At 43.0% G+C, this 17,167-nt stretch overlaps 1 protein-coding gene across 1 annotated transcript; it reads left to right on the top strand.

Annotated features, from left to right (window-relative positions):
* Positions 1–117: 117 nt before the first annotated feature.
* Positions 118–12,062, top strand: TRIM40 (tripartite motif containing 40; the record flags this gene model as incomplete). The annotated part of the gene is made up of 4 exons (XM_082637511.1): positions 118–480; positions 10,655–10,750; positions 11,405–11,629; positions 11,928–12,062. The coding sequence occupies exons 1-4, from the start codon at positions 136–138 to the stop codon at positions 12,060–12,062; spliced, it is 801 nt and encodes a 266-aa protein (XP_082493637.1). The 5' UTR covers positions 118–135.
* Positions 12,063–17,167: the final 5,105 nt, after the last annotated feature.

The raw sequence follows: 17,167 nt of genomic DNA, 5'->3' as shown, positions 1-17,167 counted from the left end.
TCCTCTGAGCTGCTCCAGGGCCGCCTCCTTCCAGCTGGGCCATCTTACCTGGACTGTCTAGGGTGGCAGGCTGTCCAAAGCTCCAGTGGGGAAGGAGGCATATAGATGGGAGGCTGGCAGTGTGAGGTGGCGGCCATGCTCCCTCTGCGGGAGGACAGCCGGGAAGAGGGCATCTGCCCCATCTGCCAGGAGTGCCTGAAGGAGGCAGTGCGCACTGACTGCAGACACCTCTTCTGTCAAGAGTGCCTGGCCCAGCACCTGGAGAAGGCCTCAGCCTCTGGGGTCCTCAGCTGTCCCCTCTGCCGGAAGCCCTGTTCCGAGGGGGTCCTGGGGGCCGGCTATACCTGCGACAGCCACCAGAAGAAGGTGTGCTGGTTCTGTGAGGAGAGCAGACGCCTTCTGTGTGTGGAATGCCGGGTGTCCCCTGAACACAAGTCTCACTGTGAACTGGCCATTGAAAATGCCATCAGCCACTACAAGGTAAGGCGGGGTCATCACAGCCATCCCTCTGCCACCACCTCCCTGAGTTACTCCTTCCTACTCCCTGTCCTTGATGCCTGGCGTATCATAGAGGCTCGGTAACTGACACTTTTCTTTGTTTCTTCTGCTTTATCCTGTTTTGGACCCTTGTCTTCACTTTTCTGTGTTTATCTTGCTACTAATGTTAAAGTTTCAGTGCATTAATAGGAGTCTAAGAGGAGATACGGTCACATGATGCCAGATTCCCAGGAAGCATGAGCTCCTCGCATTTTGCTCATCTGTAGCACAAAGGAGTTGGACTAAATAAAGCAAAACTCTTTTAGTACTAAGACTGTATGGTTCCCCTGTTTGATAGTACTAGAAAATTGGCTAGAAATGTAAGCAGGTTTTACATTTAATCATTATCCTAATGATTAACCTGTAAATACATTGAAACCTGGAAATTAGTACATGATTCTCTCTCTCCCTTCTTCGTCTTTTCTTTCCTTCCTTTCTATAGTGATTATTTTTATCCTATTTTTAAATTTTTTTATCATAAAACTAGGACATTCAGACAACACTGTAAGGTATAAAGTCAAAACTAAAAATCTTTCTTCCTGCTTTCCCTCATTCTCAGTCCCCAGAGGTAACCACTGTTAGATTTTTGTGTATCATTCTTCCAGAAAATTGTGTGTGTGTGTGTGTGTGTATGAATGCAGTCTCTAAAACACACACACACACACACACAGATTCTCTATATATTTTTCTGTAACTCGTTTTTATCATCTAAAAATACATCTTGGACATTATCCCATTTTCCCATCAGTACATCTAGATCTTATGAATTCTTTTCAACAACTGAATGGTATTCAATTCTATGAATGTACTATAAATTGGCAGATATTGAGCTATTTCCAGGTTATTGTTTTGTTTTGAGGTCTCATGGAATATTGTAATGAGTATCCTTCAACATATATTTTGGAGGACTTAGAATATCCAAGCTGTATTTTGGTGAAAGAATAACTAACTTCCAAGTTTTGATCAATTTTTCCTATCACTATTTACTGAATAATCCATAGTTCCCCCACTGATTTGAATGCCGACTTCTTAATCTGCCATGGGTACATATAGACTTGCACATTTTCTCGACTCTCCATTCTGTTCTATTCTTCTATCCATTCCTGCTTGTGTGTCAAACCATTTTAAGCACTGTACCTCTGCAATGTGTTTTAATGTCAGGTAGCTCTTAGAACCCTCACAATATTCTTATTTTTCAGAATTTTTGTGGATATTCAGATATATTTATTTTGCCAGTTAGCTTTAGCATTTTTTTCCCAACTATCCTCTACCCTCATCCCTAATTCAGTTAGTATTTGATTGGATTGACAACTGACATATTTTCACCATGGTGTCTTTCTATCCAATAATGAAGGATGGATTTCCAAGTCTTCTTTTAGATACTTGATTTTTTGAACATGTTATAATACAGAATGAGAAACTGGGGAGTCCAGATTGAGGGTGACTATGGGAAGGTAGGGAAATAACTCAGAAAGCCAAAGAGGCAAAGTTCTCTCGTTCTAACATCATTCCCTCTAAGTGCAGGGTACCACAGGAGGGCAGGGAGAGCTCTCCCACCTGCTGATGGGCCAGTGAATAGATGGAAAAATGTATTCACTCACTCAGTGATTTATTCAGGTCTGTGCTTTGTACAGGATGTCATGCTAGGTATTGTAGGAAGTATAAATATGATTCATAATCTTTGTCCTCAAGTTTACCTTTAAATTATGACAGGAAAACTAACATAAATAAATAACAATATTTGTTCATTTAAGAAAGACTTAAGTTCCTGTAGTGTATTAGGAACTACTATACATGCTAGGAGTACAATGATGAACAAGTCAGATGCCATCCCTCCTGCCAGGGACTTTGCAGTTTAATAAGAAAGACAGACAAGAAGTCAAACAAACTACAAGTCTCGTATGAGCTAAGAAGAAAACAAACAAGAGTCTGAGATGGAGAGTAATGGGTGACACCTGTGGTTGGTGAGGGCCTCATGGAGGAGGTGGCACCAGTGCTGAGATCAGGAAAAAGAGAAGGCGGCCAATGTAAAGACTGGGCAGAAGGGAAGCACAGATCTGGGAACCCCAGATCTGGAAAAGCCTTGTTATATTTGAAGAGTTTATAATTAGAGTGTGAATTGCCAGGATTTACTGACAGATTAAAGTGGGGTGAGGGAATGAAGGGAATCAAAGATGACTTCATGAGTTTCTGATTTGAGAAACTGGATGAATGATGGAACAATAAGGACTGGGGAGAATAGGTTTGAATGAAACATCAAGTTTCATTTAGGACAAGTCAAGTCCAAGTTGAGACACATCAAAGTAGGATCTTAGTTAAGTGGCTGGCTTTGAAATCTGGATCTCCAAAGAGAGTCTGGGTTAGTATTCCCAGAACTTAGGGCAGGGTTCCATCAGAATAAAGATAATATTTAAATCCAAGGGAATTGATACAATATCCTCAGGAGAGAGTCTAGAGAGAAAAGAAGTTCCAGGGCAAGGTCCTTAGAAAAGCCATCATTTATTTAGATGTAAGGTGGAGGGGGACCCAGCGAAGGAGACTTAAAGCAAGCCACTAGCAAGCCAGGAGAAAAGCAAGGGGAGTGGTGTTCCAGATGCTAAGAGAGAAGAATCTGTTAAGAAGTGACAGTAGAGGGACTTCCCTGGTGGTCCAGTGGTTAAGAATCCGCCTTCCAATACAAGGGACGAGGGTTCGATCCCTGGTCAGGGAACTAAGATCCCACATGCTGAGGGACAACTAAGGCCGTGAGCTGCAACTACTGAGCCCACTGCAATGAAAGACACTACATGCTGCAAGGAAGATCCCACATGCCGCAACTAAGACCCGACGCAGCCAAATAAATAAATATTAAAAAAAAAAAGAAGAAGAAGAAGCAATGGTGGAGTGCATTGAATGATGCTGAGCCATCCAGTAAGATGGGCAGCAGAGAAGTGGATGCTGGGCCGGGAGGGGGCACACTTCTTCCATTGTAACAGTGGGGAACAAAAGAAGGCCTCTGCAAGGGGAGGGAGTCTTGCAGTTTGGGAGAGGACCCGAGTGTTCGGGTATATTTCCTCAATAATATGTGAGGGAAGAACGTCAGCAGTGTGGGTAGAGGTGGATGTGTGAGAGGTTTGAAAAGAGAGGAGAAGCCGCGGTAGAGTTTGGAAAAGTGAACCTACGAGTGAAACTGAGTGAAACTGGCAGGCAGCATAGAGCACCAGCTTGAGTTTTGAAACTAGGGATTTAGTGAGTTTCATGAGGCTGCCTGAGGACAGCCAAAGTCTGGGGAGTTGAAGGTATTTTCCAAGGACTGATTACAATGGGAGACCCTGAGTGTGTTTGTAGATGTTGACAGCATAGTTTTGAAATAAAGATTTCTTACAATTTCTCACCATGCCTCTATTCCTTTGAATTAAATTTTGTAAATTAAATATTTTAAATTGTAAATATTGTAAATTGTGTCCTTTTTAAAGGAATTATGTATTACCTGACTGCACTCCAGAAGACTGAAAAATTTGCAATGTCTTTTTTGTACACCTGTTTCCTTACTGCCCAACTCATGTTGTTGTCAATCAGTTTTTTCAACGTGCTTTGCTGGTTTTCCAAGTGTGTGACAATGATTGAAGTTGTTTTACTTTGCTTGGTTATGAATGCTGGCGGTGAGGTTTCTCTCCACATGGAGACTCACTGTCTACATTTCCCCTTCGAAGCAGGGCATAAATTCTACATGAGTGCATCAGAGTAGTTTATCTTTTGGATAATAAGCTATACTAATTATATTTAGCCTTCATTTTTCCTATTCCGATACTTCTTTTCTTTTTATTTCATTTTGGGGGCAAAAATTTTAAGAATTTGTACTTGAATCAGTTCTATTCTTTTTAAGAAATAAAATCTCCATGTGTTACTCAGAAATTTATCTAGTATGATGATAGATAGATAGATATTAGGTCTGTGTCATTTTTAAAGATTAAGTAATTCCTGGCTTATTTGGAATTTAATATACTGTGTTGTGTGAAGGATGACTCCTTTATCAAACAATAAAGTTATTTTTTCTTTATTCTGGTATACAGTTGTCCCTCAGACATTTCTGTGAGTCCTTTTCACATCTATATGTTCTTTCTGGTTTGACATAAATTAAATTCTTATAATAGTGGCATTTATTTTACTCTAGTCCATTGATTATTTTTTCTGTTCTAAAGTTATTACATAGTTTTGATACTTATTGCTTTATGGTTTATTTTTAAATTTAGTAGCATCTTTGTCAAATAATAATTTTTTGTAACCTGATGGTCTTGCTGACTGTCTTTTCAGAAGGATTTTCTTTTTTCTAAATTTAATTTAATTTAATTTAATTTAATTTAATTGGCTCTGCCGGGTATTACTTGCAGCACGCGGGATCTTTGTTGCTGCGTGCAGGATCTTTGTTGTGGCATGTGGGATCTTTACTTGCGGCATGCAGGCTCTTAGTTGCGGCATGCAAAATCTAGTTCCCTGACCAGGGATTGAACCCAGGCCCCCTGCATTAGGGATGAGGAGTCTTAACCACCAGACCACCAGGGAAGTCTCCAGAAGGATTTTCTTATATAATGTTTCTAAGTTTTATGGAGAATCCCTGAAATTTTAATTGGCATTGCATTAAATTTGTTGATTACATTAAGAATTATGACTTTTGTGAGTCTACTTGGTCTTCTTGACCAATAGCAGGATATATCACTAAGCATTTTCCTTTATGTTTCTGAATTAGATGTTACATTTCTTTATTTAAATCTCATATTGAGAGTAGCTATATATTTTATAAGGATCACTTTTTTGACAATTGGTACTGGTAGATTCAAATGAGAGTCTTTGCTGAGTTCATATATCCTTTAACTTAATTTCTTGACATTTTCTAGATGCACGATCATGTGGACATTGTCAGGTTTAGTCATCAACACTGTTTTTCCTCATAAAATATAATGGGTGATATCATTCTTATCCATATTTTGGGGCACTTTTTGTTCTGTAAGGAGCATGTATTTTGAAAGTTGGTCTTTTTGTGTGTGTGTGTGACTGTATCGGGGGAAAGGTACCTTTTTGCCTGTTAACCACTTTTTCTTTGATGCGTTTTGTAAGGCTTTTTTTTTTTAATTTAAATAATTAATTTAGTTATTGGCTGCGTTGGGTCTTCATTGCTGCGCGTGGGCTTTCTCTAGTTGCAGCCAGCGGGAGCTACTCTTCGTTGTGGTGCACGGGCTTCTCATTATGGTGGCTTCTCTTTGCTGCAGAGCACGGGCTGTAGGCGCGGGCTTCAGTAGTTGTGGCTCGCGGGTTCTAGAGTGCAGGCTCAGTAGTTGTGGCGCACGGGCTTAGTTGCTCCGTGGCATGTGGGATCTTCCCCAACCGGGGATCGTACCTGTGTCCCCTGCATTGGCAGGTGGATTCTTAATCACTGCACCACAAGGGAAGTCCTAGTAAGCCATTTGAGAAGGATTTTAAGTGTTGCTATGTTCTCATGTTTCCTCACTACTTAATGTCCTTTTTGGTCAATTTTTTTACTGTGAAATCACATTTTATCTGATATCTGATAGGATCACAGACTTTAAAAAAATATTTATCAAGACAAAACAGGTCTTGCACTATTCCCTATATTTCAATTTGTCTTTTTTTCCCCCCTGAGGAATATTTTGGGAAGATAAAAGTTTGTAGAATTTTGCTTTCTAATTCTAATGAGTACCTTATTTACACAAATATTACCTTAATGCAAAAATGGATGAATAGATATTTTTTGAAAAATGAGGGACTTTACCTTACTCATTTTGAATATTTTAAATGAGAGATCTGAATTATTCTCATTTTTTCATGCATTATCTTTATTGCTGTTATCTTTGCTTCCTTTTTTCATTTACACAATCTTCGTAGTTGACTTTAAACTCTTCATTAAATTTTAAACTACTCCAGAAGACAGGACTCTGACATTTTGAACTGGATCTTAAGAACAGACCTGACTTTGACAAGCAGCAATAGATAGCATTCCTGGCAGAAGGAAGTAAAAGAAAAGCCATGACGAGGCATGGCTGTGTGGGGTGTGTCCAGGAAACCGCAAGCAGCTCTGTTTGGCTAGTGTGGAGAACAGGGAGGGAGTAGAGAGAAGTAACACAGGAAATGTAAATTGGGTTACAGGGGGCCTTGGATATTGGGTTAAGGAGTTCGGGCTTATCTTTGATAATGAGAAACCCTTTTGAAGACAGTAGTAGCACAGGTAAAAAATAAAATATGACTGAGGTTTCAAGCTGGATGACAGACAGAAGGGTGGGTCCAAGGACAGAAATATGGCGGTCAAGAGTGGTGAATTGTGGAAGAGGGTGGGGAAGAGGAAGATAAGTTTGATTACTCCAAACTGAGTTTGAGCTGTCAATAGGGCAGTAGGAGATACTTAAGTCTCAGCTGGAAACATGGGATTGACTGTTAGGACAAAGAGCTTTTGGGAATTATGATAAAATCTGAAGCCTGAAATTAAGGACATCATTTAGAGAAAGAAGAGGATTAAAGAAACAACCTCAGGAAGGTCAAGGAAGGATGGGGGTGGGAGGTCGGGAGAGTGGGGTGGGTAGAATCACATCCAAGAAGAGGAGGCCTGAGAAGAAGGCACCTCTGGGTTTCCTTCCTGGGGATCACTGAGACCTTGGAGAGAGCAGTTCCAAAAGAATGATGAGAAGCAAAAGCAGTTGCTGAGGAGCAAAGGGGCCACGAGGACGTGAAGACAGCAAGAACCAACTACTTCAAGAAATGTAGTTGTGAGAACAGAGAGAGTAGATGGAAGCGGTAGCAAGGTGAAGGTTGCTTGTTTGTTTGAGCTTTCTGAGACCTGAACTTTCGTGCTCACACAGACGATTCCCCACCGCACTTCAGCCTCCGCCTTCACCGTTGAGGCCCCTGAGTGAAATCCAAGATGCCCATTTACTTCCTCCCCCTCCTCCTACGACTGTTTTATTCCTTGTCTGCTCGGAAATGCCTGCAGGTAACACCAGTGACATGAAACATTTTATAATAATTTCCTAGTGACATCATTGTCTCCTCTGTTTACTGTTTGTTTGCTTGAATGTCCTTGCTGAAGTCTCACCCACAGCCCCTTGACCTTGGTTTCACCCTCTGAATCTCAGGACCAGAAAGAACTTTCACAGTCATCTCGTCCACCCCCAGCCTTACCTGTACATCTCCAGTGATGTGGGACTCTTCTTTTCCAAAAGCAATACATTTTAAGAGTTTATAAGAGAAAAGGAGGCAAAATGACAAAAAGAAGAAATATTCCCCATAAACAGCCAACAACAACAACAAAATCCACTCCCCCCAATTTTTTTTGACCTGGGCTGAGAAGGATTTACTTAATGAAACACACACTCTTCAGTTAATAGCACACTCTTATCTTTAGTCCACAAATCCTGTTCATGTTTTGTTTGTTCCATTGAATCATCATTCCTCCCTCTTCCATGGACAACCACTTAAAGTGTCTGTTGTATTTTTATTTGTAGACAGTTTGGTAAAACACACATTGCTGCACTGTGTGCTTGTACATTGAATTAACAAAATTATATGATGGGCTTCGTGCTATTTCTTGCTTTTCACTCTACCATGTTTTTGAGATCAGTCCATGTTTTGTGGGTCACATAGTCCATTTTTTCTGACACACGCACTGTGTTCCATAGCGGGCACCTGCCATATTTTACCCATCCATTTCCCAGGAATGGACTTTATGTGGTTCCAGTTCTCTGTTACCACAACCAATGCTGTAGTGTACATGTTCTCTTAGAACCTAGGAATTCTCTGGGATTTTTACTCAGAAACAGGATCACTGGATCACAGAGGAAATCACACCTAGGTGGCCGGAACCGTTGCCATAATGGCTGTGCCAGTGCATATCTCACCAGCCCACAGTGTGGTCCTTATAACCACACACATCCCACCTCCCCCAGGTGTTATCCAGTTGTCTAATTTTTATTACTCTGATGGGGGTCAAATAATGTTTCATTGTATTAATTTCCATTTCTCTAATCACGGGTGAGTTTGGGCATCCCCTCGTCTGTGAATTAACTGTCCATATTCTTTGCCAATTTTTCTCTTGGGTTCCTGTCTTCTTATTGATGTCTAGGCTTTCCTTTTATTTATTTATTTATTTATTTATTTAGGCTGTGCCTCACGGCTTGAGGGATCTCAGTTCCCCAACCAGAGATTGAAATGGTCCATGGCAGTGAAAACGCTGAGTCCTAACCACTGGACCACCGGGGAATTCCCTAGGCTTTCCTTTTATATTCTATATATAAGTCTCTTGTTGGTTTTAGACATTGCAGATATTATCTCTTAGTCTGTCATTTCTCTGTTAGGTTTGTCCATAGAAATGTCATTGAACAGAGATATTTAATTTTGAGATAATCAAATTAAATCATTCTCTCATGGTTTGTGCTTTTGGGGGTTTATTTAAGACATTTTTCCCTACCCCCAGGTCACAAATTTATTCTTTAACATTATTTTCTATTAACTTTATAGTTTTCCTTTCACACTGTCTTTAATCCAGCTAGAGTCTGCCTTCACATATGGTTCTGGATAGGGATCTGGCTTTATTTTTCCCTGTTGTTGTAAGCCAGTTTTCTCAACACTGCCTCCTACAGATTTTGTCCCTTCTCTTAGTGATCTGTGTATTGCTTTTTATTTTTATTTTATTTTATTTTCTCCCTGTTTTATTGAGTTATAATTGACATACAGTAGTATGTAAGTTTAAGGTGTACAGCATAATGATTTGACTTACATACATAATGAAACAATTATTACAATAAGTTTAATGAACACCCATTATCTCATATAGATAAGAAATTAAACAAATAGAAAAAAATTTTTATTGTGATGAGAACTCAAGATTTACTCTCTTACCAACTTTCATATATAACATACAGCAGTGGGAATTATATTTATCATGTTGTACATTACTTATTTGTCTTATAACTGGAAGTTTGTATCTTGTGACTGCCTTTATCCAATTCCCTGCCCTCCCACTCCCCGCCTCTGGTAACCACAAATCTGATCTCTTTTTCTGTTTGTTCGTTTGTTTGTTTTGGAAGCATAATTGACCTGCAATATTATGAGAGTTCCTCTTACACAACATAGTGATTTAATATTTCTATACCTTTCAAAATGATCACCACGATAAGTTTACTTACAATATGTCACTACACAAAGATATTACACAGTTTTTGACTATATTCTCCACATTGCACATTTCGGAACTGTGACTCTTTCTTTTTACTTTTTTTTTCTTTTTTAATTCTTTTGTAAACATGGGTCTGTCCCTGAGCTTTCTTTTCTTCCATTTTCTATTTGTCCTTGTCCCAGTACCACACTGTTTTATTACTATGGCTTTGTACACCTTTTTATCTGGTACACAAATATATTTCGTAACTAAGGTAACAAGGGTTACAAGAAGAACGTTTCCATGCTCTTTTGCTGACACCCCCCACCCTGCGCCTTTCTTCCATTTTGATTCATTAAAGGGCTTATGTTGATATCAGTATCAGCTTTGTTTATATTTGCTTCCTACATAGTTTACCCAAAATCTGAAAGTAAATGTTTTAGAAACTGAAATGATTCATTATATCCTTAGATTCCAGGACACCGTGACCCATCCAGACACTGATATAAGATTTAGAGAGAGGTTCCATGCCTTCCTGGGCTGTGGGTTTGTTCTAATAGAGAGTTCTTGCCCATCCCAGCCAGGGTAGGGGAGTGGTACCAGAGGTTTTTCACCTACTCTGTAAGTCAGTCCTCTCTAGATTGGCTTCACTTGTTGATGAGAAGTAGTGAGGGTTGCCAGTGATCAGCACATAACTTATAGATGTCAGGAGAAAAACACCCTGAAGTCAAGTAGAAAAGGTTCTCTTACTATCTGTTATTTTTATGTAGTTAAGTCTTTTTTAAAATTACCTATTGCTTTTTGCCATCATTATCCATTAAATAAACTCATGTGTTCCTTACCCCAAGCTGCCTCTTTTTAGGCAAAATTTTACTTTAGCCTCATCCTGGGATCAGGACACCCCCTCCCCGCCGTGTGCTCCACGGGCACCACCCTCACCCCCAGTCTGACCAGCAGCAAGTGTGTCTGTCTCTCTAGGAACGACTCAACCGCAGGATCAGGAAGCTCAGAAAGGACATCTGTGAACTCCAGAGGCTCAGGGCTCAGGAGGAGGAGAGACTGCAGGCTATGCAGGTGGGCTTCGCATAGTCCCAGGAAGGACTCCGGTCTGATTGTCTGTCTGTCTGGAGCAGCCTGCTGTAGGGGGAGGGCCTGGAGGCTGGAAGCACAAGTGCTGGGCTCGGCCTCGGGGTTTGCTGGCTGAGTGACCTGGGATAAGTCAAGCCCTCTGACCTTCATGTGGTTTATATGTTCAGTGAAAGCCAGTCCTGCTCCACCTGGTTCTCGGTGAAGATCAAAGTAGACAAGCAGCCCATCAACTGAAAACTACTCCACAAACCATAGGTCTCTTTCTCTGTCTCTGACCATCTACCTTTTTGTTGCTTGCTCACTTCGATGTGGGGTCTCTCCTCACCCTATGACGTGAAGGGGGTTAAAAGTCAGTGGGAGGATATAGCCGAGTGGGATGTGTGTGTGTGTGTGTGTGTGTGTGTGTGTGTGTGTGTGAGACATGGCATCTGTGGATGTTCACAAGGGTGTGAGGTGGGGGGGGAGGTGTCCCTTCATTTTTGAGGAACACGGCTACCCCTGTAATACCCATGACATGCAGAGGCAACACCATGAGGGCAGGAGGACCGAGAAATCAGCATTCTCGCTCAGAACATTCAGAGACTGAAGGTCCAGAAGGAGCCATCTGACACTGAATCTTAGGGAGCCCCTTTTCTGGAGTTTCAGGCAGACTGTAGGACCCACAGGATGGAGGCTGAACTGGAGCGTCAACACCGAGCCGGGAGACAGCTGGATGCCCTCCCTCAGCAGCGGCCAGGCCAGCTGGAGGACATGCCAGCAGAGGTGTCCAGAATCCCTGGCATCTCCAGGGCAATGATTCAACTCAGTAGCCTGGTCACTGAACTGGAGGGGATGGCTAAGAAACTGAATGCCAGCCTGCTGAAGGTGCACACCCTGAGGTGCCTCCCGAAGCCTGGGATTCTCCCCAAATAGTGGGCAGCCTACCTGTAGCATCCCTCTGGGAGGTGTAAGAAGGAGAGTCTTCTCTGTGACACGTGGTGGTGGCTTGTCCAAGGCTGCACAAGGCTGCTGCAGCAGAGGTGGGTACACAGAAGGGGTGCTACCCTCTCCAGTTCTCAAGGTGACAGCCCAGAGTGCCATCCACTAGTTGGTTGGGGAGGGAATTGGAGAGGACAGGAACCTGAGAACTGGTTGTGACTCTCACTCTCTTTCTCTCTCCTAGGACGCCAGCGACCTATTGAACAGGTATGAGCCGTCCCATCTCCCTTCCCATATGTGCTTACACAGCACAAACCCACACAAACATAGATGTGTGTATGGGCTTTCTCACGGTCAAGGAGCTCCACTGCTCCATTAACTTGCATCTTCAGGCTACATGTAAAGTGGAAGATTGAACAGAATATACTGAAGGATTTCTTTGTTTCTAGGAGTGCTCCAGAGCAGTTAGAGGCTATTTATCCCAAGTTAGAGAAAAGAATCAATGAATCACTTAACCAGCCATCCTCAGCAGCTCTGACCAGTTCATTCCTGGACCAACTCGTCTCAGACTCACCTCAGTCTCCTGGCTCTCCTTCCCCCAACCTGTCCAGGCTCCCACTAGGTCTGCCCAGTGCACCCTCAGGCCTGCCACCTCCTGAACATGCCACAGCCATGATCAGATGCCTGATCCTCTGATACCTGGACAATAGTCACAGCCTGTTTCCTGAACCAGGCTCCCACTGCAGAAGTCAGGATCCAAGACCTCCGTTTTGCCTGTGAACTGACGATAGCACCCATCTCTCACAATCTCATATTAAAATGGGAGTACCTAGGTACCTGGATGGCATGAGTTCACAGTGGTGAGGCCACCTCTGCCTATGGAGCTGGCACATCTGTTGGCAGAAATATTCCTTCTGAGCTCCTGTAGCACCTGTTGGCTGTACAATGCACCTGGAGCTTACATTACTTTTGTGGTGGACAGACTCTACAGGGACCTCCCATGATGCTCCCCTCGTGGTGTTCATGCCTTTGTATGATCCCCTCTCTTTGAGTGTGAGCAGAACCTGTGACTTGCTTCTAATCAATGGAATGTGGCAAAGGGGATGGGCTGTCCCTTCGCAGACTGTATTACATGGACGGAATGCCTCCTTGCTAACACGCCCACTCTTGAAACTCTCCTTGCTGGATTCATGACGTGGGTAGCCCTGTGGCCAGCAGGCAGCCTCTAGGAGCTGAGAGCAACCTCCAGCCTTCAGCCAATAAGAAGCAGAGGCCCTCAGTCCTGCAGCTGCAAGAAAATTAATTCTGCCAACTGCCTAAGTGAACTTGGAAATGGACTTTTCCCCACTCGAGCCTCAAGAGGAGAACCCAGCCCAACTGACATCTTGATTGCAGCCTTGTAAGACCCTAAGCAGAGAACCCAAATGTCTGACCCACAGAAACTGTGAGGCAATAGATGTCATAGAAACTATGATATAATAAATCTGTGTTGTTTTAAGACACTAAATTTGTGGTAATTTTTATGGAGCAATGAATAATACCTTTGTATATTAATTATTTGTGCATCACTTCTTTGGGTGAGTAAAGAGAGTACACTGTCTTTGTATCCCCAGGGTTTAGGACAGTGCCGGGCTCATAGTTGGTGTCCAGTGAAATTTATTAAGTGGATGCATGAATAAATTAATAAAAAGTATAAGGACCCTTCTTTTTTTATAAATTTATTTATTTATGGCTACGTTGGGTCTTCGTTGTTGCGCGCGGGCTTTCTCTAGTTGTGTCAAGTGGGGGCTACTTTTCGTTGTGGTGTGCGGGCTTCTCATTGCTGTGGCTTCTCTTGTTGCAGAGCACGGGCTCTAGGCACGCGGGCTTCAGTAGTTGTGGCTCTCAGGCTCTAGAGTGCAGGCTCAGTAGTTGTGGCGCACGGGCTTAGTTGCTCCGCGGCATGTGGGATCTTCCCAGACCAGGGCTCGAACCTGTGTCCCCTGCATTGGCAGGCAGATTCTTAACCACTGCGCCACCAGGGAAGTCCTAAGGGCCCTTCTTGATGCTCCATGATTAACAAAGGGGACCTTTAACTAGTATTACTGAACCCTTGCAGAAATAGTCAATAGTATATTTGGCACTGAAGGATACAAAGAATAAAACATGGCTACAAGGAGATGTTGCATTGTGGTGTAAAGAGTAAAAACTCACAAGTCAGACTTGAGTTCAATCCCACTCCTGACACCTAATACCTCTGTAACCCTGTACAAGTTACTTAGCCTCTCTGCACCTCAGTCCTACCCCCTCTAAAATGAGGATAATGGTACTCATGGCCTGGGATTGTTGTAAGAATTAAATGTTATTATATATGCCCACTGCAGTGCCTAACACGTTGGAAACATTTAAATGTGTTAATGCCATCTTCTTATTCTACGTCTCCAGCCAAAAGCTTATCATCTAGCTATGGAACCAGAATAAACACAGATGGAATAACAAGAGAGTGTGTGATGGGTTATTTTTTTTTTTTTTTTCATTTTTTTTTTTTTTTTTTTTTTTTTTTTTTTGTGGTACGCAGGCCTCTCACTGCTGTGGCCTCTCCCGCTGCGGAGCACAGGCTCCGGACGCGCAGGCTCAGCGGCCATGGCCCACAGGCCCAGCCGCTCCACGGCACGTGGGATCCTCCCGGACTGGGTCACGAACCCATGTCCCCTGCATCAGCAGGCGGACTCTCAACCACTGCGCCACCAGGGAAGCCCTGATGGGTTATTAAGTGTCCTAGTTGCTAAGGGCAGTGGGGATTCAGAGGAGAGACATGAGTGAGGCTGGCAAAGTTGGTGTTGGCTTCGTGGGGGTGGAATTGGACAGGCAGGAGAGAAAGGTGGAGAGCATCCAGGTCAGGACAGCTCCACGGATGAAAGCACGGAGGTAGGAAAAAGCTTCAGCACGTTTGTAGGAGTACGAAAAGACTGACCCAGTTAGTCTGGAATATTCGGGAATGGGGAAGACCAGAAGTCAAGCAGAGGGTTAGATGAGTGACACCGAAACATAGGCAGCCATCAAAGGGTTTTGAGTCAGGAGTGAAAGGAACAAGTGGTGTTTAAGGAAAACCAGTCTGGACTCTTGTTGCCAGATGGATTGGGGGCAGGAAGTCAGGGGGTTAAGGGAGGGGAAGGAGAAAGAGCCTAGTGTGGATGTTCAGAAAAAGAACGATATAGTTACTAGGCAGGAAGCTGTATGTCTCCGAGAAACGTGAGACCCCAAATCTAAGCATAAGGCATTAGCCAAGGAAAGAGCACCCCTGATGTGACAGCTAACAATTCCTGTGTTGTAGCTGTGGTTAACGTCAAACAGAGAATTTGTCCAGAAGCATCCTACCAGCACTGGGAGGAGACTGACAAGCTCCGAGGGTCTGTCTCCACTGGAGAGTCAGTTATCCTGCAGGTGCCTACCAGTCCCTCTGTCCTCTTCTGATGTGACTGCGGATGATCAAGGCCAGGTGGGCATCTGACCAGCAGATGGTTGGCCAGTGGAGCCTATAAGGTGGCCTGCAGAGAAAGGTCTTATCAAAGAGAGACAATGATATTTAGGTTCTCTAAGAAATTCAAAATGGATCTATGATGAAGGCATCATTGGTTGGCAGGAAGAGCAGCAACATAGGGGATCAGAGTCGCACACGTGACTGTGTCCTGGAGCAAGTGTCATTGACCACATTACTCAGTGGCCACAGGCTAGTCCAGTCTCTAAGCTGCCTTGGGCCTCAAGTCCCCTTCCCACCGTTCTTGGATGTACAGAGGCAGTATGACTTAATGGTCATGAGCACAGACTTGGGAGCCAAACCATCTGTCTAATGTCCAGTGTCTAATGTGTATTATCGCTGTGCTATTTACTAGCTGCTCATGTGAGACCAGTTACCCAACCTCCATACATCTCACTTCTCTGATGTATAAAACGGGGCTGTTAAAAAACAAAATGGGGCTATTAATAATAGTACCTACCTCATAGGATTGTTGTGAGGATTAAATGAGTTAATATATAAAATAATATTTACTCCAGTGACTGGCCAGAGTGAACTCTCTATGTGTTGATTATTATTATTAGCATTTTTAAATCTCCAGTTCTTCCTTTGGGAACTACTTGTATCTCCCACCACTCCCACCACCCCACCAGAGCTTCCCACAAGGCTTGAGTCCTAACAGTGGAAAAATCCCATTTTCCTTATTTGCATGTCCGATCTTATAATAAACTTTCTTAATATTTGGACTAACTTGAGTGAGTCTCCATTCCCTGTAGTAGAAGAAGCTGCTACAGCGTAAGCTGTGAAAAAGTCAGGTAAACCTGTGGATGTCCCAACAGGTGTGCACGTTTCCTTTGGAGTCTTGGCGAGGGCGACTGGAAGCTTGGGGTTCTGGACTCCAGCACTTCCCTGGGGGAGGGAACCCCAAGTTCAGACTCTGTGACAAGCAGAGCATGGAGGCTCACAGAGCTGCCTTATCTTGAAGTCATCATGTTTTAGGATCTATCCACTTCCTCTGCGCTGAGTCCACAATCCAAACAAGTGAATTTCAAGTAAAGTTACCCTGGGAGGGGAGCAAGGGCTGTTAGATCAACATGAATATTTTCACTCACTAGCGGTTTTACTTCTCAGTGTAAGAAATATAAAATTTTTTCCTGAATCCAAGCCCCTCATGGGAAGTGTGGCCAGTAGTAAAATATTCACACCAAGGCACACATTTCTGAACAAGGCAGCACAGTAGTTAGGAACTCTTAAGTCCGACATGGATCAAAATCCTGGCTGCCTGATCTGGCTGAGGAAGTAACCCAAATTCACCTGGCCTCAGCTTTTTAACTTTAAAATGTGGATAATAATAGGAGCTACGTGGGGGGTTACCAAGATTAAGTGACATAATACATGTAAAGTCCTCCAACAGGCCAGGATCTTCATACATATATACCCTAGAGGCTAATAGTCATTTAAAAAGACCCAACTAAAACCTACGAAGAATCAACAGAAAAGTACAATCCACTCTTTGTTGGAGTCCCAAGTCTGGGGGCTTTGGGTATGTTTTAGCATTATTTAGGGACTTGTGTGTGTCTTTTTCTTAAATATACGTTTTATATGAAATACTGGACACTCCCAGGGAAAGCAATTGAACCTCCCTCCGATCCTTGGCTCCTGGTCTCCACGTCTTTTCTACCTGCTAAACTGAGGATGAACAACAGAACTTTTGTGGTGACCTCAAACCCTGGGCCTCAATACATTGTGCTCACCCCCTTAGAGGTTGCACCTGGATGGTTCGCTCCTCCCAGGGACCTCAGTGGGGAGATGATAGAACATTTTAGTTTACATCCAAGCAGATTCAACAGACATAGTATTAAAAAGGTTGACAGTAAAGGGTATGTTTAAGCAGAATAAATGACACCTCCAATAAGAACTAGAAAATAAAATATGTTAAGACAATGCTTTTATTATGCATAGGATTTTAAATTCCTTGGGACGAGGGA

The sequence above is a fragment of the Mesoplodon mirus genome, assembly GCF_964341445.2.
Source record: "Mesoplodon mirus genome assembly, chromosome: 12".
NCBI classification, from domain to species: domain Eukaryota; kingdom Metazoa; phylum Chordata; class Mammalia; order Artiodactyla; family Ziphiidae; genus Mesoplodon; species Mesoplodon mirus.
Note: the sequence above shows the minus strand (reverse complement) of the source record. Positions and strands in the feature narration are given on the sequence as shown.